General features: G+C 44.4%; 1 protein-coding gene across 1 annotated transcript in view; it reads left to right on the top strand.

Moving 5' to 3' along the window:
- Nucleotides 1-17,890, top strand: part of LOC124805408 (ras-specific guanine nucleotide-releasing factor 1-like) — an 871,442-nt gene that overhangs the window by 30,285 nt on the left and 823,267 nt on the right. Inside the window, 1 exon segment of the mRNA XM_047265969.1 lies at nucleotides 8,612-8,805. Coding sequence (XP_047121925.1) covers nucleotides 8,612-8,805 — 194 coding nt within the window.

Below are 17,890 nucleotides of genomic sequence, written 5' to 3'. Positions count from 1 at the left end.
ATATTGAACGCATTATTTACCTGCCCATTCTTCTTTGCGTCTTAAATGTTTATCTAGGGTTTGCTCGTTTTACTGTTCAAAATATGGCAGATTATATTTGATATTCTGTCTCTGCTTTGAAACGCAACGAAATATTTACCTCTATGCGCTAAAATAAAAATAGACGTAATATTTCATCCAAGTCTGCTTCGCAAACTTACGTAATATACAGGGTGTTACAAAAAGGTACGGCCAAACTTTCAGGAAACATTCCTCACACACAAAGAATGAAAATACGTTATGTGTACATGCGTCCGGAAACGCTTACTTTCCATGTTAGAGCTCATTTTATTACTTCTCTTCAAATCACATTAATCATGGAATGGAAACACACAGCAACAGAACGTACCAACGTGACGTCAAACACTTTGTTTAGGAAATGTTCAAAATGTCCTCCGTTAGCGAGGATACATGCATCCACCCTCCGTCGCATGCAATCCCTGATGCGCTGATGCAGCCCTGGAGAATGGCGTATTGTATCACAGCCGTCCACAATACGAGCACGAAGAGTCTCTACATTTGGTACCGGGGTTGCGTAGACAAGAACTTTCAAATGCCCCCATAAATGAAAGTCAAGAGGGTTGAGGTCAGGAGAGCGTGGAGGCCATGGAATTGGTCCGCCTCTACCAATCCATCGGTCACCGAATCTGTTGCTGAGAAGCGTACGAACACTTCGACTGAAATGTGCAGGAGCTCCATCGTGCATGAACCACATGTTGTGTCGTACTTGTAAAGGCACATGTTCTAGCAGCTCAGGTAGTGTATCCCGTATGAAACACGATAACGTGCTCCAGTGAGCGTAGGTGAAAGAACATGGGGCCCAATCAAGACATCATCAACAATGGCTGCCCAAACGTTCACAGAAAATCTGTGTTGATGACGTGATTGCACAATTGCGTGCGGATTCTCGTCAGCCGACACATGTTGATTGTGAAAATTTACAATTTGATCACGTTGGAATGAAGCCTTATCCGTAAAGAGAACATTTGCACTGGAATGACACATTGTTGGATGAACCATTTGCAGAAGTGTACCCGTGGAGGCCAATCAGCCGGTGATAGTGCCTGCACACGCTGTACATGGTACGGAAACAACTGGTTCTCCCGCAGCACTCTCCATACAGTGACGTGGTCAACGTTACCTTGTACAGCAGCATCTTCTCTGACGCTGACATTAGGGTTATTGTCAACTGCACGAAGAATTGCCTCGTCCATTGCAGGTATCCTCGTCGTTCTAGATCTTCCCCAGTCGCGAGTCATAGGCTGGAATGTTCCGTGCTCCCTAAGACCCCGATCAATTGCTTCGAACGTCTTCCTGTCGGGATACCTTCGTTTTGGAAATCTGTCATGATACAAACGTACCGCGCCACGGCTATTGCCCCGTGCTAATCCATACATAAAATGGGCATCTGTCAACTCCGCATTTGTAAACATTGCACCTACTGCAAAACCACGTTCGTGATGAACGCTAACCTGTTGATGCTACGTACTGATGTGCTTGTTGCTAGTACTGTAGAGCAATGAGTCGCATGTCAACACAAGCACCGAAGGCAACACTATCTTCCTTGAATTGGGCCAACTGGCGGTGAATTGAGGAAGTACAGTACATACTGACGAAACTAAAATGAGCTCTAACATGGAAATTAAGCGTTTTCGGATAGATGTCCACATAACATCTTTTCTTTATTTGTGTGTGAGGAATGTTTCCTGAAAGTTTGGCCGTACCTTTTTGTAACACCCTGTATGTGTTTAATCTAAGTTAATAACAGAGACATACACTGATGAGGCAAAACATTACGACAATCTAATTAGTAGCTTGACTGTCCGCTTTTGAAACGAAATACATCACACATTCTGCGTATCAGGGATCCGACAGTTTGTTGATAGGTTTCTGGACTCCTATTTGCGTACGCGGTGATGGCTCCGGATAACGACCCAGACGAGTTCCATTGGATCTACATCAGGTGAATATGGTCGCAGAGATATCAACGGGAACTTACTATAGTGCTCTTAAAACCACTGTAGCACAGTTGTGGCTCCGAGATATCGACAGTTATACTGCTGCAAGATGACATCGCCGCTAGGGCAGCCATCAAGCAAGAAGGGTTGCACGTGGTTCGCATCTGTCAGAGTGTCTTCGATTACCAGCACAGGTTCCAATGTCTCCGATAGCGTAATACTGCTGCCACAAGCCTGCGTCCGTGGCGCGCTGCAGGTTACGAACCAACGTTCACCTCGATGAAGGCGTTTGTGGAGACGACCAGCGACGTAGTGTAGCAGAAATGTGATTCACCTGAAGAGCCGACACGTTTCCATTGATTGACGGCCGTACCCCGATGGTTCCGTGCCCACTGCAACCGTAATTGACGCGTGGGTGCGCTCTGCTGCAGAGTTCCATGTTCAACAATGTACGATGAACGGTGTGCTCCGAAACACTTGTGCGTGCACCAAAATTGTGCTCTTTAGCCAGAAATACCACAGATTACCATGTATCCTACTTTACAGAGCAGACGAGCCTCCGTTCTGCGAAGAGATGTGGATGTCCAACCAATTACCGCCTAGTGGTGGTTTCACTGTCCTACCACTTTCGGTGCATTTTTACGACAGTAGCACGTGAACATACCACCACTGTCAGTGCATGAAATTGCAACATAAAAGTAATAACAGATAAAAATAAAATGTTTATGAGCCCGAAAAAGGCAATCCAGAACTTTAAGTAACCGCAATCAACAATACAACAAGAATCAGCTTACTTTTTCAAGGGATTCCTCGACAGAATAGGAGTGTCCCACGAGGAAACTCTTCAGTTTCGATTTCAAAGCGCGTGAATTACTGCAAAGAATTTTGAATTCGAGTGGTAGCTTATTGAAAGTGGATGCAGCAGTATACTGCACACCTTTTTTGCACACGAGTTAAGGAAGTCCGATCCAAATGCAGGTTTGATTTTTGCCGAGTATTAACCGAGTGTAAGCAGCTTATTCGTGGGAATAAGCTAATATTGTTGACAAGAAATGACAGTAAGGAATATATATATATTGAGAGGCCAATGTCAAAATACCCAGACTCGTGAACAGGGGTCGACAAGAGTTTCGTGAACTTACACGACTTATTGCCTGAACCGTCCGTTTCTGAGCCAAAAATATCCTTTTAGAATGGGAAGATTTACCCCAGAATATAATACCATACGACATAAGCGAATGAAAAATAAGCGAATTAGACTAATTTTCGTGTCGAACGATCACTCAATTCACATACCGTTCGAACAGTAAAAATGGCGGCATTAAGTCTTTGAACAAGATCCTGAACGTGGGCTTTCGACGACAGTTTACTATCTATCTGAACACCTAGAAATCTGAACTTTTCAGTTTCACTAATCATACGCCCATTCCGTGAAATTAAAACGTCGGGTTTTGTTGAATTGTGTGTTATAAACTGTAAAAACTGAGTGTTACCGTGATTTAGCGTTAGTTTATTTTCTACAAGCCATGAACTCAAATCATGAACTGCACTATTGCACACAATATCCTTTACTACCAAGCTAGTGAATTAACCCTAGGGAGTCACAATCCACTTAGTAGAACAATAGCTTACGGACCTATCAATCAAAGGTGAACAATAGCTTTGCCCTTGAATGCGTGCCTGCCCCTGATACAGGGCAACCTGTGGTGGGGCGGGTTGTGCTCTCACTATCTTTTAAACAATCTGTCCACCTACCTGGATATGCTTCAAGTTGTCTGCCGCTTCACTCTGCGATGGTAGAGTCTGGTTTAGCCGACAAAAGCAATGTTGATGAAAATTAGACTAAATATCTACTACGCAAAGGCCACGTAACTCCAATCCATGGGTAGGAGCTGGAACGGACAGATACTACACTATTTACTGTACTTTTTCATATGTAAAGGATAACTGGAGTGTATAAATAAAATCAGATGGCAAGTTTGAGTTCCAGCTTCATTGGTAAAGATACACTGGGTTACAGGATTCCCCTGAAATTACAACAGAACTGGCGATTAATTTTCATCTGACTTGTTAGACTTCCTTTTTCCAAAACTGTCGTCAGTGACGAGTGTTGAGTAATACACGGTACATTCATCGAGATGGTACGTTAAACTTAATTTCTTTTGCCAAACAAAAACAGATACGGAAAAAGATAATGATTTTAGGCGTAAATGGAAAGATAGTTTATTATTAAGATACACAGCGAGAGTATAATTCTCTCTTACCAGACTTCTTCTTTAACACTGCAAGAACAGGGTTGTGCAGTAGTTCTTAATCATGCACCTGCGATTCACACTATAATCCGATCGTGTATTTCCGTCATTGTCAGATTGCTTCTGCTGCAACGGCGGCGGGTTCTCGCCTTTGGTTGATTGGCATCTCTTTGTTCAGTTTCTGCTGTGTTTTGGTAAACATAGCAAAATGTAACGTGGCATCTAGACAGATGTGCCGTATGCATTACTCAGAATTTGTACTGAACAGACTTCTCTGAAGGAAAAATGTTTAATGAGTCAAATGAAAACAGATCGCTAATTCTGATGCAATTCTAATGGAATCCTGCATTCCGGTGTATAAAAATGAATATGTGGTTCTCAGTCTTACCAAATAATGTTATTTCTTCACACTGGTTCTCTTTGACATATGGAAAAATACAGTAAATAGCGTACCATCTTTCTGTTCCTATCCTTGCACACAGTGAGCGAGTGAATCTTCTTTAATTCATCAGTGATGTTAAAATTGACGAATAGTTGGCAGGGTTCTGTAAGTAGCCAATATGTTCACACCTTCAAAATTACGAAAGTGTTTTATTGTGTCAGTTCTACTCTGCAACAAAAATGCAGTGTTATTCTGTTAGAAAACCAAATTTGATGCATGTTTATTTATGGATAAAAAGCTTACGAAAACATGATAGTCATTACTTTAAGAAACACTTGAGATTACTCATTAAGGTTAAAATCACACTCACCCTGCAGTAGGTATTGCGACAGAATCTTTAAATCTTATTAACGAAGCAATAGGGGACCACAGAGATCAATACCTTGCTGAAAACCTCATTGTGTTTGTTTGCAGTAACACGAGAGAAGAAATTTCAGATTTATTTTCAAACTAACCATTTCTCTTGTAACAAGCTATGGATAAGTTTAAAAAAAATTACAGGACAAAAGAGAAAAAAAAATCTACAGCTTTGGCTATATCGACGTAGATAAGAAAGTTTCGTTTGGCAGAATTCTCTCCTTTTTTATTTCATGTCATTTGCGAAGGTCTCGATATCTCGAATGGTTTAAGAGATATGGACTATATTTCAAACTAGCGAGCATTCGATCGGAAGTGAACATGTTACATAAAATACATTTTCTCTAGATTGGAGACAGGTAGAACATTCCTCCCAGGTCTAAAGAAGAATTCAATACATTACTTAATTTCATACACATCAACATTTCACATCAACATATGGTGTAATATGAGCCAAAGACAACATCGTAGCGAACCCTATTTTTCACTGAAAATTTTTCGATCTTCGCACGGTGTCTTACTTAAATGTATACAATGAGTGTCGCCATTTTTGAGACGACGGGCATTTCACCACGAAGGTCATGTAAAGCTATAAGTAATGTGAAAACCAAATTTTTTTTGTAATGAGTGGTTTCTGTAAAATCTTTTGAGAAAGACTGGATGGCACTCACCACGATACTGTAAGCGGAGGACTTCGACAACCGGCGCGCCGAGAGCGGGTAAGAACGCCTAGTTCGTTCCAGATGTCCGACAACCGCGAGCCGGTGCCATTGCTTGCTGCCTCAGTAGGTGACAGGGGGTGAAGCCATCTCGTGGTGGGGGCCCCTCAGTTTCTGCTCTGGACGGGTCACCGTTAACGTGCGACGTAATAAGACAAAAATAGTTAACATGAACAAAATCTCGTAATATTAACACTCGTCATTTGTTCACTTCTCGATGTCTACAATAGGTGCTGTGAACTACCGGAATGACTCTTCACCGTGCTTCGAGAAGATTGGAAACTACACTACTGGCCATTAAAATTGCTACACCAAGAAGAAATGCAGATTATAAACGGGTATTCATTGGACAAATATATTATACTAGAACTGACATGTGATTACAGTTTCAAGCAATTTGGGTGCATAGATCCTGAGAAATCAGTACCCAGAAAAAACACCTCTGGCCGTAATAACGGCCTTGATACGCCTGGGCATTGAGTCGAACACAGCTTGGATGGCGTGTACAGGTACAGTTGCCCATGCAGCTTTAAAACGAGTTCCGCAAGAGTAGTGACTGGCGTATTGTGACGAGCCAGTTGCTCGGCCACCATTGACCAGACGTTTTCAATTGGTGAGAGATCTGAACAATGTGGTGGCCAGGGCAGCAGTAGAACACTTTCTGTATCCAGAAATGCCCGTACAGGACCTGCAACATGCGGTCGTGCATTGTTTGTTGTTGTGGTCTTCAGTCCTGAGGCTGGTTTGATGCAGCTCTCCATGCTACTCTATCCTGTGCAAACTTCTTCATCTCCCAGTACTTACTGCAACTTACATCCTTCTGAATCTGCTTAGTGTATTCATCTCTTGGTCTCTCTCTACGATTTTTACCCTCCACTTTGCCCTCCAATGCTAAATTGGTGATCCCTTGATGCCTCAGAACATGTCCTACCGACCGATCCCTTCTTCTGGTCAAGTTGTGCCACAAACTCCTCTTCTCCCCTATTCTGTCCAATACCTCCTCATTAGTTACGTGATTTACTCATCTAATCTTCAACATTCTTCTGTAGCACCATATTTCGAAAGCTTCTATTCTCTTCTTGTCCAAACTATTTATCGTCCATGTTTCACTTCCATACATGGCTACACTCCATACAAATACTTTCGGAAACGACTTCCTGACACTTAAATCAATACTCGATGTTAACAAATTCCTCTTCTTCAGAAACGCTTTCCTTGCCATTGCCAGTCTACGTTTTATATCCTCTCTACTTCGACCATCATCAGTTATTTTGCTCCCCAAATAGCAAACCTCCTTTACTACTTTAAGTGTATCGTTTCCTAATCTGATTCCCTCATCATCCGAATTAATTCGACTACATTCCATTATCCTCGTTTTGCTTTTGTTGATGTTCATCTTATACCCTCCATTCAAGACACTGTCCATTCCGTTCAACTGCTCTTCCAAGTCCTTTGCCGTCTCTGACAGAATTACAATGTCATCGGCGAACCTCAAAGTTTTTATATCTTCTCCATAGATTTTAATACCTACTCCGAACTTTTCTTTCGTTTCCTTTCCTGCTTGCTCAATATACAGATTGAATAACATCGGGGAGAGACTACAACCCTGTCTCACTCCCTTCCCAACCACTGCTTCCCTTTCATGCCCCTCGACTCTTATAACCGCCATCTGGTTTCTGTACAAATTGTAAATAGCCTTTCGCTCCCTGTATTTTACCCCTGCCACCTTCAGAATTTGAAAGAGAGTATTACAGTCAACATTGTCAAAAGCTTTCTCTAAGTCTACAAATCCTAGAAACGTAGGTTTGCCTTTCCTTAATCTTTCTTCTAGGATAAGGCGTAAGGTCAGTATTGCCTCGCGTGTTCCAACATTTCTACGTGCATTATCCTGCTGAAATGTAGGGTTTCGCAGGGAACGAATGAAGGGCAGAGCCACGGGTCGTAACACATCTGAAATGTAACGTCCACTGTTCAAAGTACTCGCTTCCAATGTGCGTTCACCGCGATGCCGCCAAACACGGATGCGACCATCACGATGCTGTAAACAGAATCTGGATTCATCCGAAAAAATGACATTTTGCCATTCGTGCACACAGGTTCGTCGTTGAGTATACCATGGCAGGCGCTCCTGTCTGTGTTGCAGCGTCAAGGGTAACCGCAGCCACGGTCTCCGAGCTGATAGTCCATGCTGCTGCAAACGTCGTCGAACTGTGCGTGTAGATGCTTGTTGTCTTGCAAACGCCCCCATCTGTTGACTCAGGGATCGAGACGTGGCTGCACGAGCCGTTACAGCCATGCGGATACGATGCCTGTCATCTCGACTGCTAGTGATACGAGGACGTTGGGATCCAGCACTGCGTTGCGTATTACCCCCCTGAACCCACAGATTCCATATTCTGCTAACAGTCACTGGATCTCGAGCAACGCGAGCTGCAATGTCGCGGTACGATAAACCGCAATCGCGATAGGTTACAATCCGACCTTTATCTAAGTCGGAAACGTGATGGTGCGCTTTTCTTCTCCTTACAGGAGGCATCACCACAACGTTTCACCAGGCAACGCCGGTCAACTGCTGTTTGTGTATGAGAAATCGGTTGGAAACTTTCCTTATTTCAGCACGTTGTAGGTGTCGCCAACGGCGCCAACCTTGTGTGAATGCTCTGAGAAGGTAATCATTTGCGTATCACAGCAACTTCTACCTGTCGGTTAAATTTCGCGTCTGTAGCACGTCATCTTCGTGGTGCAGCAATTTTAATGGTCAGTAGTCTAATTATTTGTTGAGTGTCAGGACGTAATGAAAAGGGTAAGTTTAATATGATAGCAAGCTGTTTGTGTGTTGCGCAGGCGACCTGTTCGACATGCTGCTGCCGATGCTGAGCATCTACCAGGAGTACGTGCGCAACCACCACTACAGCCTGCAGGTGCTGACGGAGTGCAAGCAGTCTGCGCCGTTCGCACAGCTGCTGGCCCGCCTCGAGAACAAGCCGGCGTGCCAGGGCCGCTCGCTCGAGACCTTCCTCACCTACCCTATGCACCAGGTGAGCGGCGGCGCACGCTGTACCTCGTGTAATCTGATCAGCAGCTCACAAAAGACATCCAGGCACACTGACTAAAATGAAGCAGCACACGGGTACTACTTATCAGACAATGTACCACCGACACAGCAGGTGGACTGAACAATGCCATCACCACCAATACAACACATTATCGTGGCCAATACGGTGTATGTCTTTCGAGCGCACCTTATACCATTCTTCTTTCAAAATAGTGGCAAGCTGAGATAACGATGATTTAGGCGGACAGCGTTCGTGCACACTTTTCTCCAAAGTAGACCGGAAAGGCTCAATAATACTGAAGTCTCGCGACTGTAGTGGCCTGGGTGTGGTGTGCGTACTGTAAGACCTTCAGTACACACACCATCAGATTATTAGACTTGTCGCTCTAACGAAGTAGGCGAGTGTCAGCTATATGTCTCGTGGTCTTATAGTGGCGTGTTTATCTTCTGCCATTAGGTCAGACGATAGAAATGCCACTGGCACGCTTAGAGTAGCAGATTGACGGTGACCAACTTTAAACAGAACTTCATTAATTTTCACACACATTTATTAAAATAATAACAAGTATAAAAATTACTTAACTTGGTTCTGGATGCTATTTCCAATTGACTATCTGAAGTTCCTTTGGTATTGGTACGTTAATCTTATTGTCAGATATATCTCTGATACTTGACAAAAGTGTCTATACATTTATCTTGAAGGCTATGTACAGGAATATGGTAATCTTATTAGGCGCAGACTGAAACTTGACTATAGACTGGTACAGACAATTGTAGAACTCGTACAGACTGGTGCAGACAAATGCAGACTGACTAATCGGAGGTCTGTACACTTGTTATAATACCTCACGCATTCATGTATCACTGCGCGTGTGTGATCCGCGAGGAGAAAAGGTTCTACGTTAGCAGCAATCTCATTGGCTGTGTTACATGTTAATACGCAGATCGGCGGAAGCAGAATTTGGTCCGTCTCTATGGCAGCGCCATCTCGTAGTGCGGAGACGGACGAGCTCTGCGCCTGCACTGTTGTGCTTAGCGGGGCGCGCTCTAGTGGGAAAGCTGTGTACGTGCTGACTACGCGGAGCTATGTACAAATCACTGGGGAAATGCAACAACTCATCCTCATGCTCACGAAACCAGTTCCCTGTCGTCCTAGAACATGGCATCACCATTAGGAAACAAACATTGTACCGAAGGATGTACCTGATCAGTACAAAAAGTTCACACAATCTTTGTCAGTAGGCCTAATGCGGCTTAGCAGAATGCCCATATGGCCCATAAAATACCATGACCCGCTGGTCAAATCATCACTGAACCCCCATCATGATTCATTCTCGGGAAGTAAACTCGGCCGTAATTTGGAAGCAGTGTGAAACAGGACTCATCTGATCAGATAACTTTCTTCCATTGCTCCATAGTTCACGAATGCCAGCTCGTCCTGCAGTTCCCTGACAACGGAGATCCCTTTGTGTTGTCTTGGTGCTGACAGGGTTCACGAGTGCGATGTTCGGTTCTGCAGTGCCCTTTGCTGCTGCGATCCTCTTGTTTTTCGTCACACTCCTTGTAAAAATTTTTTGTGGGGAGCATGGGGGCTATGTAAGTAGGCTGTTTATGTTTTCTCTATGTAAGTAGGCTGTTTATGTTTTCTTATTGGCAATGTTACGTAGCGCTCAATATGAAAATCACTGGCTGTGCTGTGTGCAGTTTGTGGCTGCTTTGCATTGTTGTAATACTCGCCATTGTAGTGTTAGGCAGCTGGATGTGAACAGCGCATAGCGTTGCGCAGTTGGAGGTGAGCCGCCAGCAGTGGTGGATGTGTGGAGAGAGATGGCGGAGTTTTGTAATTTTTCATGAACTGGTATATTTATATATGATGATATCAAGGTAAATACATTGTTTGTTCTCTATTAATATCTTTCATTTGCTAACTATCCCTATCAGTAGTTAGTGCCTTCAGTAGTTTGAATCTTTTATTTAGCTGGCAGTAGTGGCGCTCGCTGTATTGCAGTAGCTTGAGCAGCGAAGATTTTTGTGAGGTAAGTGATTTGTCAAAGGTATAGGTTAATGTTAGTCAGGGCCCATTCTTTTGTACGAATTATTGAAAGTCAGATTGCGTTGCGCTAACAAAGTATTGTGTGTCAGGTTAAGGTCAGTCATGTATAAATTGTTCAAAGGGGACGTTTCATCCTCTTCGATGACCATCTGTCACGATCTCTCAATATACACTTCGGTGCGCATTGTGACTTAATGGATAATGTATTTTCGATTTCCCTATACTTGACGTAAATGTTCAGTATAGTGCCTCTCGAAACATCAAATACTTCGGCTACCTTCGTTGCGGCATTACAAAATTTAGTTTTCGTCAGGTGAAAGAGGTATTCGTTGACAGGGTGATGAGGGTGACTTTAGCCCTGCACTCTGAAGATGGTAACTGTGGCCGCTCCTGATGACTGTGGGTAAGCACTCTGGCTGAAGAAGGTAATGGGGAGGGCGTTATATGGAGAGAAACTAATAGTTGGCCTTGAGACCTATCCATGTTCATTTGAAACGGAATTAATACCAGCCCCCACTAATAATGTAGGGTACCAAGACACGAACACCAACAACTTGCTCATATTCGAATTCACCTAGGCCCGAAGTAATGCACTCATAATTAACTAGAAGATTGTTCTCATCATGCCTGACATTTGCAACGTATTGGGGACATTGCAGAGGTGGCACACTTCGAGTCATCAGTGGCACTTCTTCCAGCAGAGGAGCAAAGTCGCGCCATAGTTCCGGCGTGTTAGGCGACCTGGAAGGAAGACTGGTCTCAAAATACGGTCTCCAATTATCCCGACCACACATCCTGGCTGCAACGATGCTGGTGATTCGCTGTCACCATACCATGGGGGTTCAGCATACTATCCCACTGATGACTGTTGTGAAACTTGAAGGTACCACTCCTCGTAGCAGTGGCCTCATTTGTGAATACGATGGATGACGCAAATCCCGGAATAGTGGTTGCCTGTTGAAGAAATCAGTGACAAAAATGCTCGAGATCTGGGAAGTCTGTCGCCAGTAAGCCCTGCACACGCTGTAAGCGATAAGTGTAGTAACAACTGTCATGGAAAATGTTCCACACGGTCGTCTGGCATACAATGTACTGGCGGGCCAACTGCCTGGTAGTGATACTGCGGTCGGCTTCCACAGTGTTAATCACATTTTCCTACAAATATGGTGTCCGGACATTGCGGGTACGTCCTTTATGATTTCCTGCTTGCTGAAACGACCCTGTCTCAGACATACGGTGAAACACTGTTGCAAACATTGAACGTTGTGGTTGTTGTCGGCGGGGATAGGCCTCCTGACACAACCTTGCTGTCCACTGCCATTTGTATTCCCGTAAGTAAACACCATGTCGGCAAACTCTCGATTCGAACACGGAACCATTGTGTATAACGCTGTATCACATTCACTACAAGGTGAGTCGGCAAAAGGAGTGAATCGGACACAACATTAGGAGGCACTGTGGCAGGAGGAGAAGGGGCTAGGGCATGACTTATGAGGAACAGTACCACCGTCTAGGAGGAAACCATGCATAATGTAACTGTGGCTGCGTGGTACAGCGACGCGAATTAGACCGCAGTCTCTGTAACAAAGTATGATTGAATAAACGGTCTCTAGCATGGAAACTATGCATTTCCGGACATAAGTTCATTTGCGTATCTTCTCATCGACCAGTGTCTAAAGTTTGTACACAGTGGAACAAATCACTCTGTAGGAACAGGATGGTGGAGAAGAAAATCTTCCAGATTTGTTTATTATCATTATTTGAAATATGATTTCAGTTAACAACAGGAAGAGCTGTGAGAGCTTCAGTGAGTTAAACAAGCTAGGAGCTTACGGTGTGCAAGCTGGATGGATTCATTTGTATACTGCTATTAATGTTAAGATGCCACATTTGTCATTTGTTCTCTAGTTGATGTGAGGGTTTTCTGTAAACTGTTCTAATATTCACGGTGGGGAAGATACTTTATAAAGCAGTGCTTTTAGAGGCGAAAGTTCGTAGGTGATACAAAAGCCGATCACGCTGTATCTACAGATCTGACCGGTAAAAATGAATAGATCACAAACTAATTCAGGGGCCGTTTTGAACTCACGGAATCAAATAGTAGGTGGTTTACCTAGGCGAGGGCAGATTAGAGGTCCTAGGGCATACATGGACGCAGGGCTCGGTAATTATGTTCGGTAGTATACAATTTTCGTAAGAAAAATGAGATCCAAAGGGAATTACCAAATTTATTTCGAATTCGGAAAGACAACAAAGTATTCTTGTAATTATGCGAGTGGGATCATAATTTATGGCAAATCCTCTATAGAAGTTGAGGGTCAGTGAAGCAGTGGGAATGTATGAGGTGCATATTAGTTTGAGAGCCTGCAATTCTCGTTTATCATCTCCAAAATAAGGAATCTGTCTGCTACGAAGAAATTAAATCGTCTACAGGAAGGAGTAAGCATAGCGCATACTGCTGTGAGGTATTTACATTCTAGCATCGTCTGTACATCTACGGCGTCGCTTCGTACCATAGATGTTGCTGCTGATCGCAGTGTATAAACACCACTCTAGAGTACTTTAATTTCTTTTTATTTAAAGACTTGCTGTCATTGAGCCCATCAATAGAAACATCGCTAATTATATTCCTATTTAAAGTTGACTTAGCAGTCGATTCTAAAAATTAACCCTCGATAATTCTCGATGAATATTCTTATCATTTACAGACAAAAACAGAAATACAGGGTTATTACAAATGATTGAAGCGATTTCACAGCTCTACAATAACTTCATTATTTGATTGCACACACATACAAAAACTCAAAAAGTTTTTTAGGCATTCACAAATGTTCGATATGTGCCCCTTTAGTGATTCGGCAGACATCAAGCCGATAATCAAGTTCCTCCCACACTCGGCGCAGCATGTCCCCATCAATGAGTTCGAAAGCATCGTTGATGCGAGCTCGCAGTTCTGGCACGTTTCTTGGTAGAGGGGGTTTAAACACTGAATCTTTCACATAACCCCACAGAAAGAAATCGCATGGAGTTAAGTCGGGAGAGCGTGGAGGCCATGACATGAATTGCTGATCATGATCTCCACCACGACCGATCCATCGGTTTTCGAATCTCCTGTTTAAGAAATGCCGAACATCATGATGGAAGTGCGGTGGAGCACCATCCTGTTGAAAGATGAAGTCGGCGCTGTCGGTCTCCAGTTGTGGCATGAGCCAATTTTCCAGCATGTCGAGATACACGTGTCCTGTAACGTTTTCTTCGCAGAAGAAAAAGGGGCCGTAAACTTTAAACCGTGAGATTGCACAAAACACGTTAGCGTTTGGTGAATTGCGAATTTTCTGCACGAATGCGTGAGGATTCTCTACCGCCCAGATTCACACATTGTGTCTGTTCACTTCACCATTAAGAAAAAATGTTGCTTCATCACTGAAAACAAGTTTCGCACTGAACGCATCCTCTTCCATGAGCTGTTGCAACCGCGCCGAAAATTCAAAGCGTTTGACTTTGTCATCAGGTGTCAGGGCTTGTAGCAATTGTAAACGGTAAGGCTTCTGCTTTAGCCTTTTCCAAACCGTCGGCTGTGGTACGTTTAGCTCCCTGCTTGCTTTATTCGTCGACTTCCGCGGGCTACGCGTGAAACTTGCCCGCACGCGTTCAACCGTTTCTTCGCTCACTGCAGGCCGACCCGTTGATTTCCCCTTACAGAGGCATCCAGAAGCTTTAAACTGCGCATACCATCGCCGAATGGAGTTAGCAGTTGGTGGATCTTTGTTGAACTTCGTCCTGAAGTGTCGTTGCACCGTTATGACTGACTGATGTGAGTGCATTTCAAGCACGACATACGCTTTCTCGGCTCCTGTCGCCATTTTGTCTCACTGCGCTCTTGAGCGCTCTGGCGGCAGAAACCTGAAGTGCGGCTTCAGCCGAACAAAACTTTATGAGTTTTTCTACGTATCTGTAGTGTTTCGTGACCATATTTCAATGAATGGAGCTACAGTGAATTTATGAAATCGCTTCAATCATTTGTAATAGCCCTATATAATAATGGCACGTGCCTGTACGAAGAGGAAGGCCATCCAGCTCATTTCCCTTGCTCTTAATGTCTAATGTTTCTGTTGAGTTACAAACACTGCTAACAATTTTCCTATTTTATGTATTTTACAATCTGCGAGTTGCTTCTGCTGTCTCTTTGACCTGTAATCTGAACTCCTGGATAGCTAGCCTTCTCACGCAACTCGTCGGCTGTCGAAATGGACACACATTAAAAAAGTTTTGCATCACCTCGGTTCCGAGAGTTCCGGAACATGTACACAAAATTGGAATAGAAATCAACATAAACACCATTACCGCCCTTTTTATTGCTCATGAGAACCGTACATTGCATGTTGTACCACCATACAGGCAGACCTTCAGAACTGGTGGTCCAGACTGCTGTACACACCGGTACCTCTAATACGCAGTAGCACGTCCTCTTGCATCGATGTGTGCCTGTATTCATCGTGACATACCATCCACAAGTTTATCAAGGCACTGTTGGTCCAGATTGTCCCACTCCTGAACGGTGATTCGGCGTAGATCCCTCAGAGTGGTTGGTGGGTCACGTCGTCCATAAACAGTCGTTTTCAATGTATCCGAGGCATGTTCGATAGGGTTCGTGTCTCGAGAACATGCTGGCCACTCTAGTCGAGGGATGTCGTTATCCTGAAGGAAGTCATTCACAAGATGTGCACGATGGGGGCGCGAATTGTCGTCCATGAAGACGAATGCCTCGCCAATATGCTGCCGATATGGTTGCACAATCGCTTGGAGGATGGCATTCACGTATCGTACAGCCGTTACGGCCTCTTCCATGACCACCAGCGGCGTACGTCGGCCCCACAAAATGTCACCCCAAAACATCAGGGAACCTCCACCCTGCTGCACTCGCTGGACAGTGTATATAAGGCTTTCAGCCTGACCGGGTTGCCTCCAAACACGTCTCCGATGATTGCCTAGTTGAAGGCACATGCGACACTAATCGGTGTAGAGAACCTAATGCCAATCCTGAGCGGTCCACTCGGCATGTAATTGGGCCCATCTGTGCCGCGCTGCAGGGTGTCGTGGTTGCAAAGATGGACGTCGACGTGGACGTCGGGAGTGAAGTTGCGCTTCATGCAGCCTATTGCGCACAGTTTGAGCCGTAACACGACGTCCTGTGGCTGCACGAAAAGCGTTATTCAACATGGTGGTCTCGTTGTCATGTTTCCTCCGATCCAAAATCCATAGGATCCATAGGTACCCGTCATCCACGGCGGTAGGAGCCCTTGGGCGGCCGGAGCGAGGCATGTCATCGACAATTCCTTCATGTCCGGACAACATCGCTTTGGTTCACTCCGAGACGCCTGGACACTTCCCTTGTTGAGAGCCCTTCCTGGCACAAAGTAACAATGCGGACGCGATCGAACCGCGGTATTGACCGTCTGGGCATGGTTGAACTACTGACAACACAAGTCGTATACCTCCTTCCTGATGGAATGACTGGAACTGATCGGCTGTCGGACCCCTTCCGTCTAATAGGAGCTGCTCATCCGTGGTTGTTTAAATCTTTGGGCGGGTTTAGTGACATCTCTGCACAGTCAAAGGGACTGTGTCTGTGGTACTATATCCACAGTCAACGTCTATCTTCAGGAGTTCTGGGAACCAGGGTGATGCAAAACTTTTTTTGGTGTGTTTATTACTTCCTGATATGAGGATGATTGGGACATGGCAACATTTCAGAGTAAGTCTTGCAACTCTGCGATTGTCTTGATACTTCATTTGGGTGACACAGAATCAGCCTGCTAAATTCACTTGAAACTGTCTTCGTATTTCATTTAAACATTGTGAACAGTTTTCACCTATTGAGTGTCACCTAACTATCAAATATATGTTTTTAGTCCAGGAAGATCATTCCACTCAGATACTACAACTAATTTTGTCTCTATTTCGAATTCTCTCTCTTAGCTATCACTACCACGATGAGGGAGCAGACAGTGCTGCGATAGGTCGGTAGGTCAGTGAAAACTATGTCGAAGACTTATTGGTAACAGGTCCTAATCTCGCAGGAGGCGAAAAGCGGTGCGGTTTGCTGGAAGTGGCAAATAATCACGTTAAAATCGTTCTGTATGACACGACATCATTTCTTCGATAACATTCACCCCGTACAGGGCACAGATGTTGGAGCTTCCTGACTTCGCCCTTCTATTAAATCCAAAATCGCCGCAAACCTATGCGCCAAACTCCTTTTTACTGGTAAATTTTACCCGCAGTGTTAGATTACGTCATAGGCTGCGCGAATACTGGTTACTACATTGTCACTGCACGGTGAACACAAACATTTCACACTGAAGAACAGACTACAATAATACGTAATTTTATGTTTGCCGATATGAGTCGGCAAACGCCCGCTGTAGATCTTGGGCACAAGGCGCCATCCGTCGCGATCACCTGTGCTGGCGGCAGGCGGGCGTAGGCCGGTGGAGAAGAAACTGTTCTGATCAGGGCAGACAGCCACCAGCTCTTCGCGAAACGTTTTCTCTAGGTTTTGCTGTTACCGTCGTGTTACGAATTTTGCGATTTTATTTCCGAGCTTCCAACAAATTCGTACTGTCAGTAGACCGACGAGTTGTAGTTTACTAAATTACGGAAGAATCGGGTTCAGTAAATCTGCTTTTCTTTTCCACTGCGCGTCGTTTACCGAGAGTAGCCCAAGCGGAAGCAACACTTCCTGTGGGAACTTCCGCCTCTTACAGCGTTGGCAGTGTGTGTAGACGGCCGTTACGTGCTTTTGTTTTGGTGCTTCAAAATCAAATAGTTCAGTGCAGGGAATCAGAAAGCCACAATTCTCACCGTGGCGCACTGTGCTACGACAACATTATGGTTCAGCTGAACGAGCTGTTTGGTGGTCCGGCGACTTGCTACTGTGTTAGTATACGTAGGGTTAGAGTTCCGATCCCACTGGAGGCGTTGGTTTTTAATAGCCACTACTACACCTATTTAC

This window comes from Schistocerca piceifrons, chromosome 7 (assembly GCF_021461385.2).
Source record: "Schistocerca piceifrons isolate TAMUIC-IGC-003096 chromosome 7, iqSchPice1.1, whole genome shotgun sequence".
Lineage (NCBI taxonomy): Eukaryota > Metazoa > Arthropoda > Insecta > Orthoptera > Acrididae > Schistocerca > Schistocerca piceifrons.
Note: the sequence above shows the minus strand (reverse complement) of the source record. Positions and strands in the feature narration are given on the sequence as shown.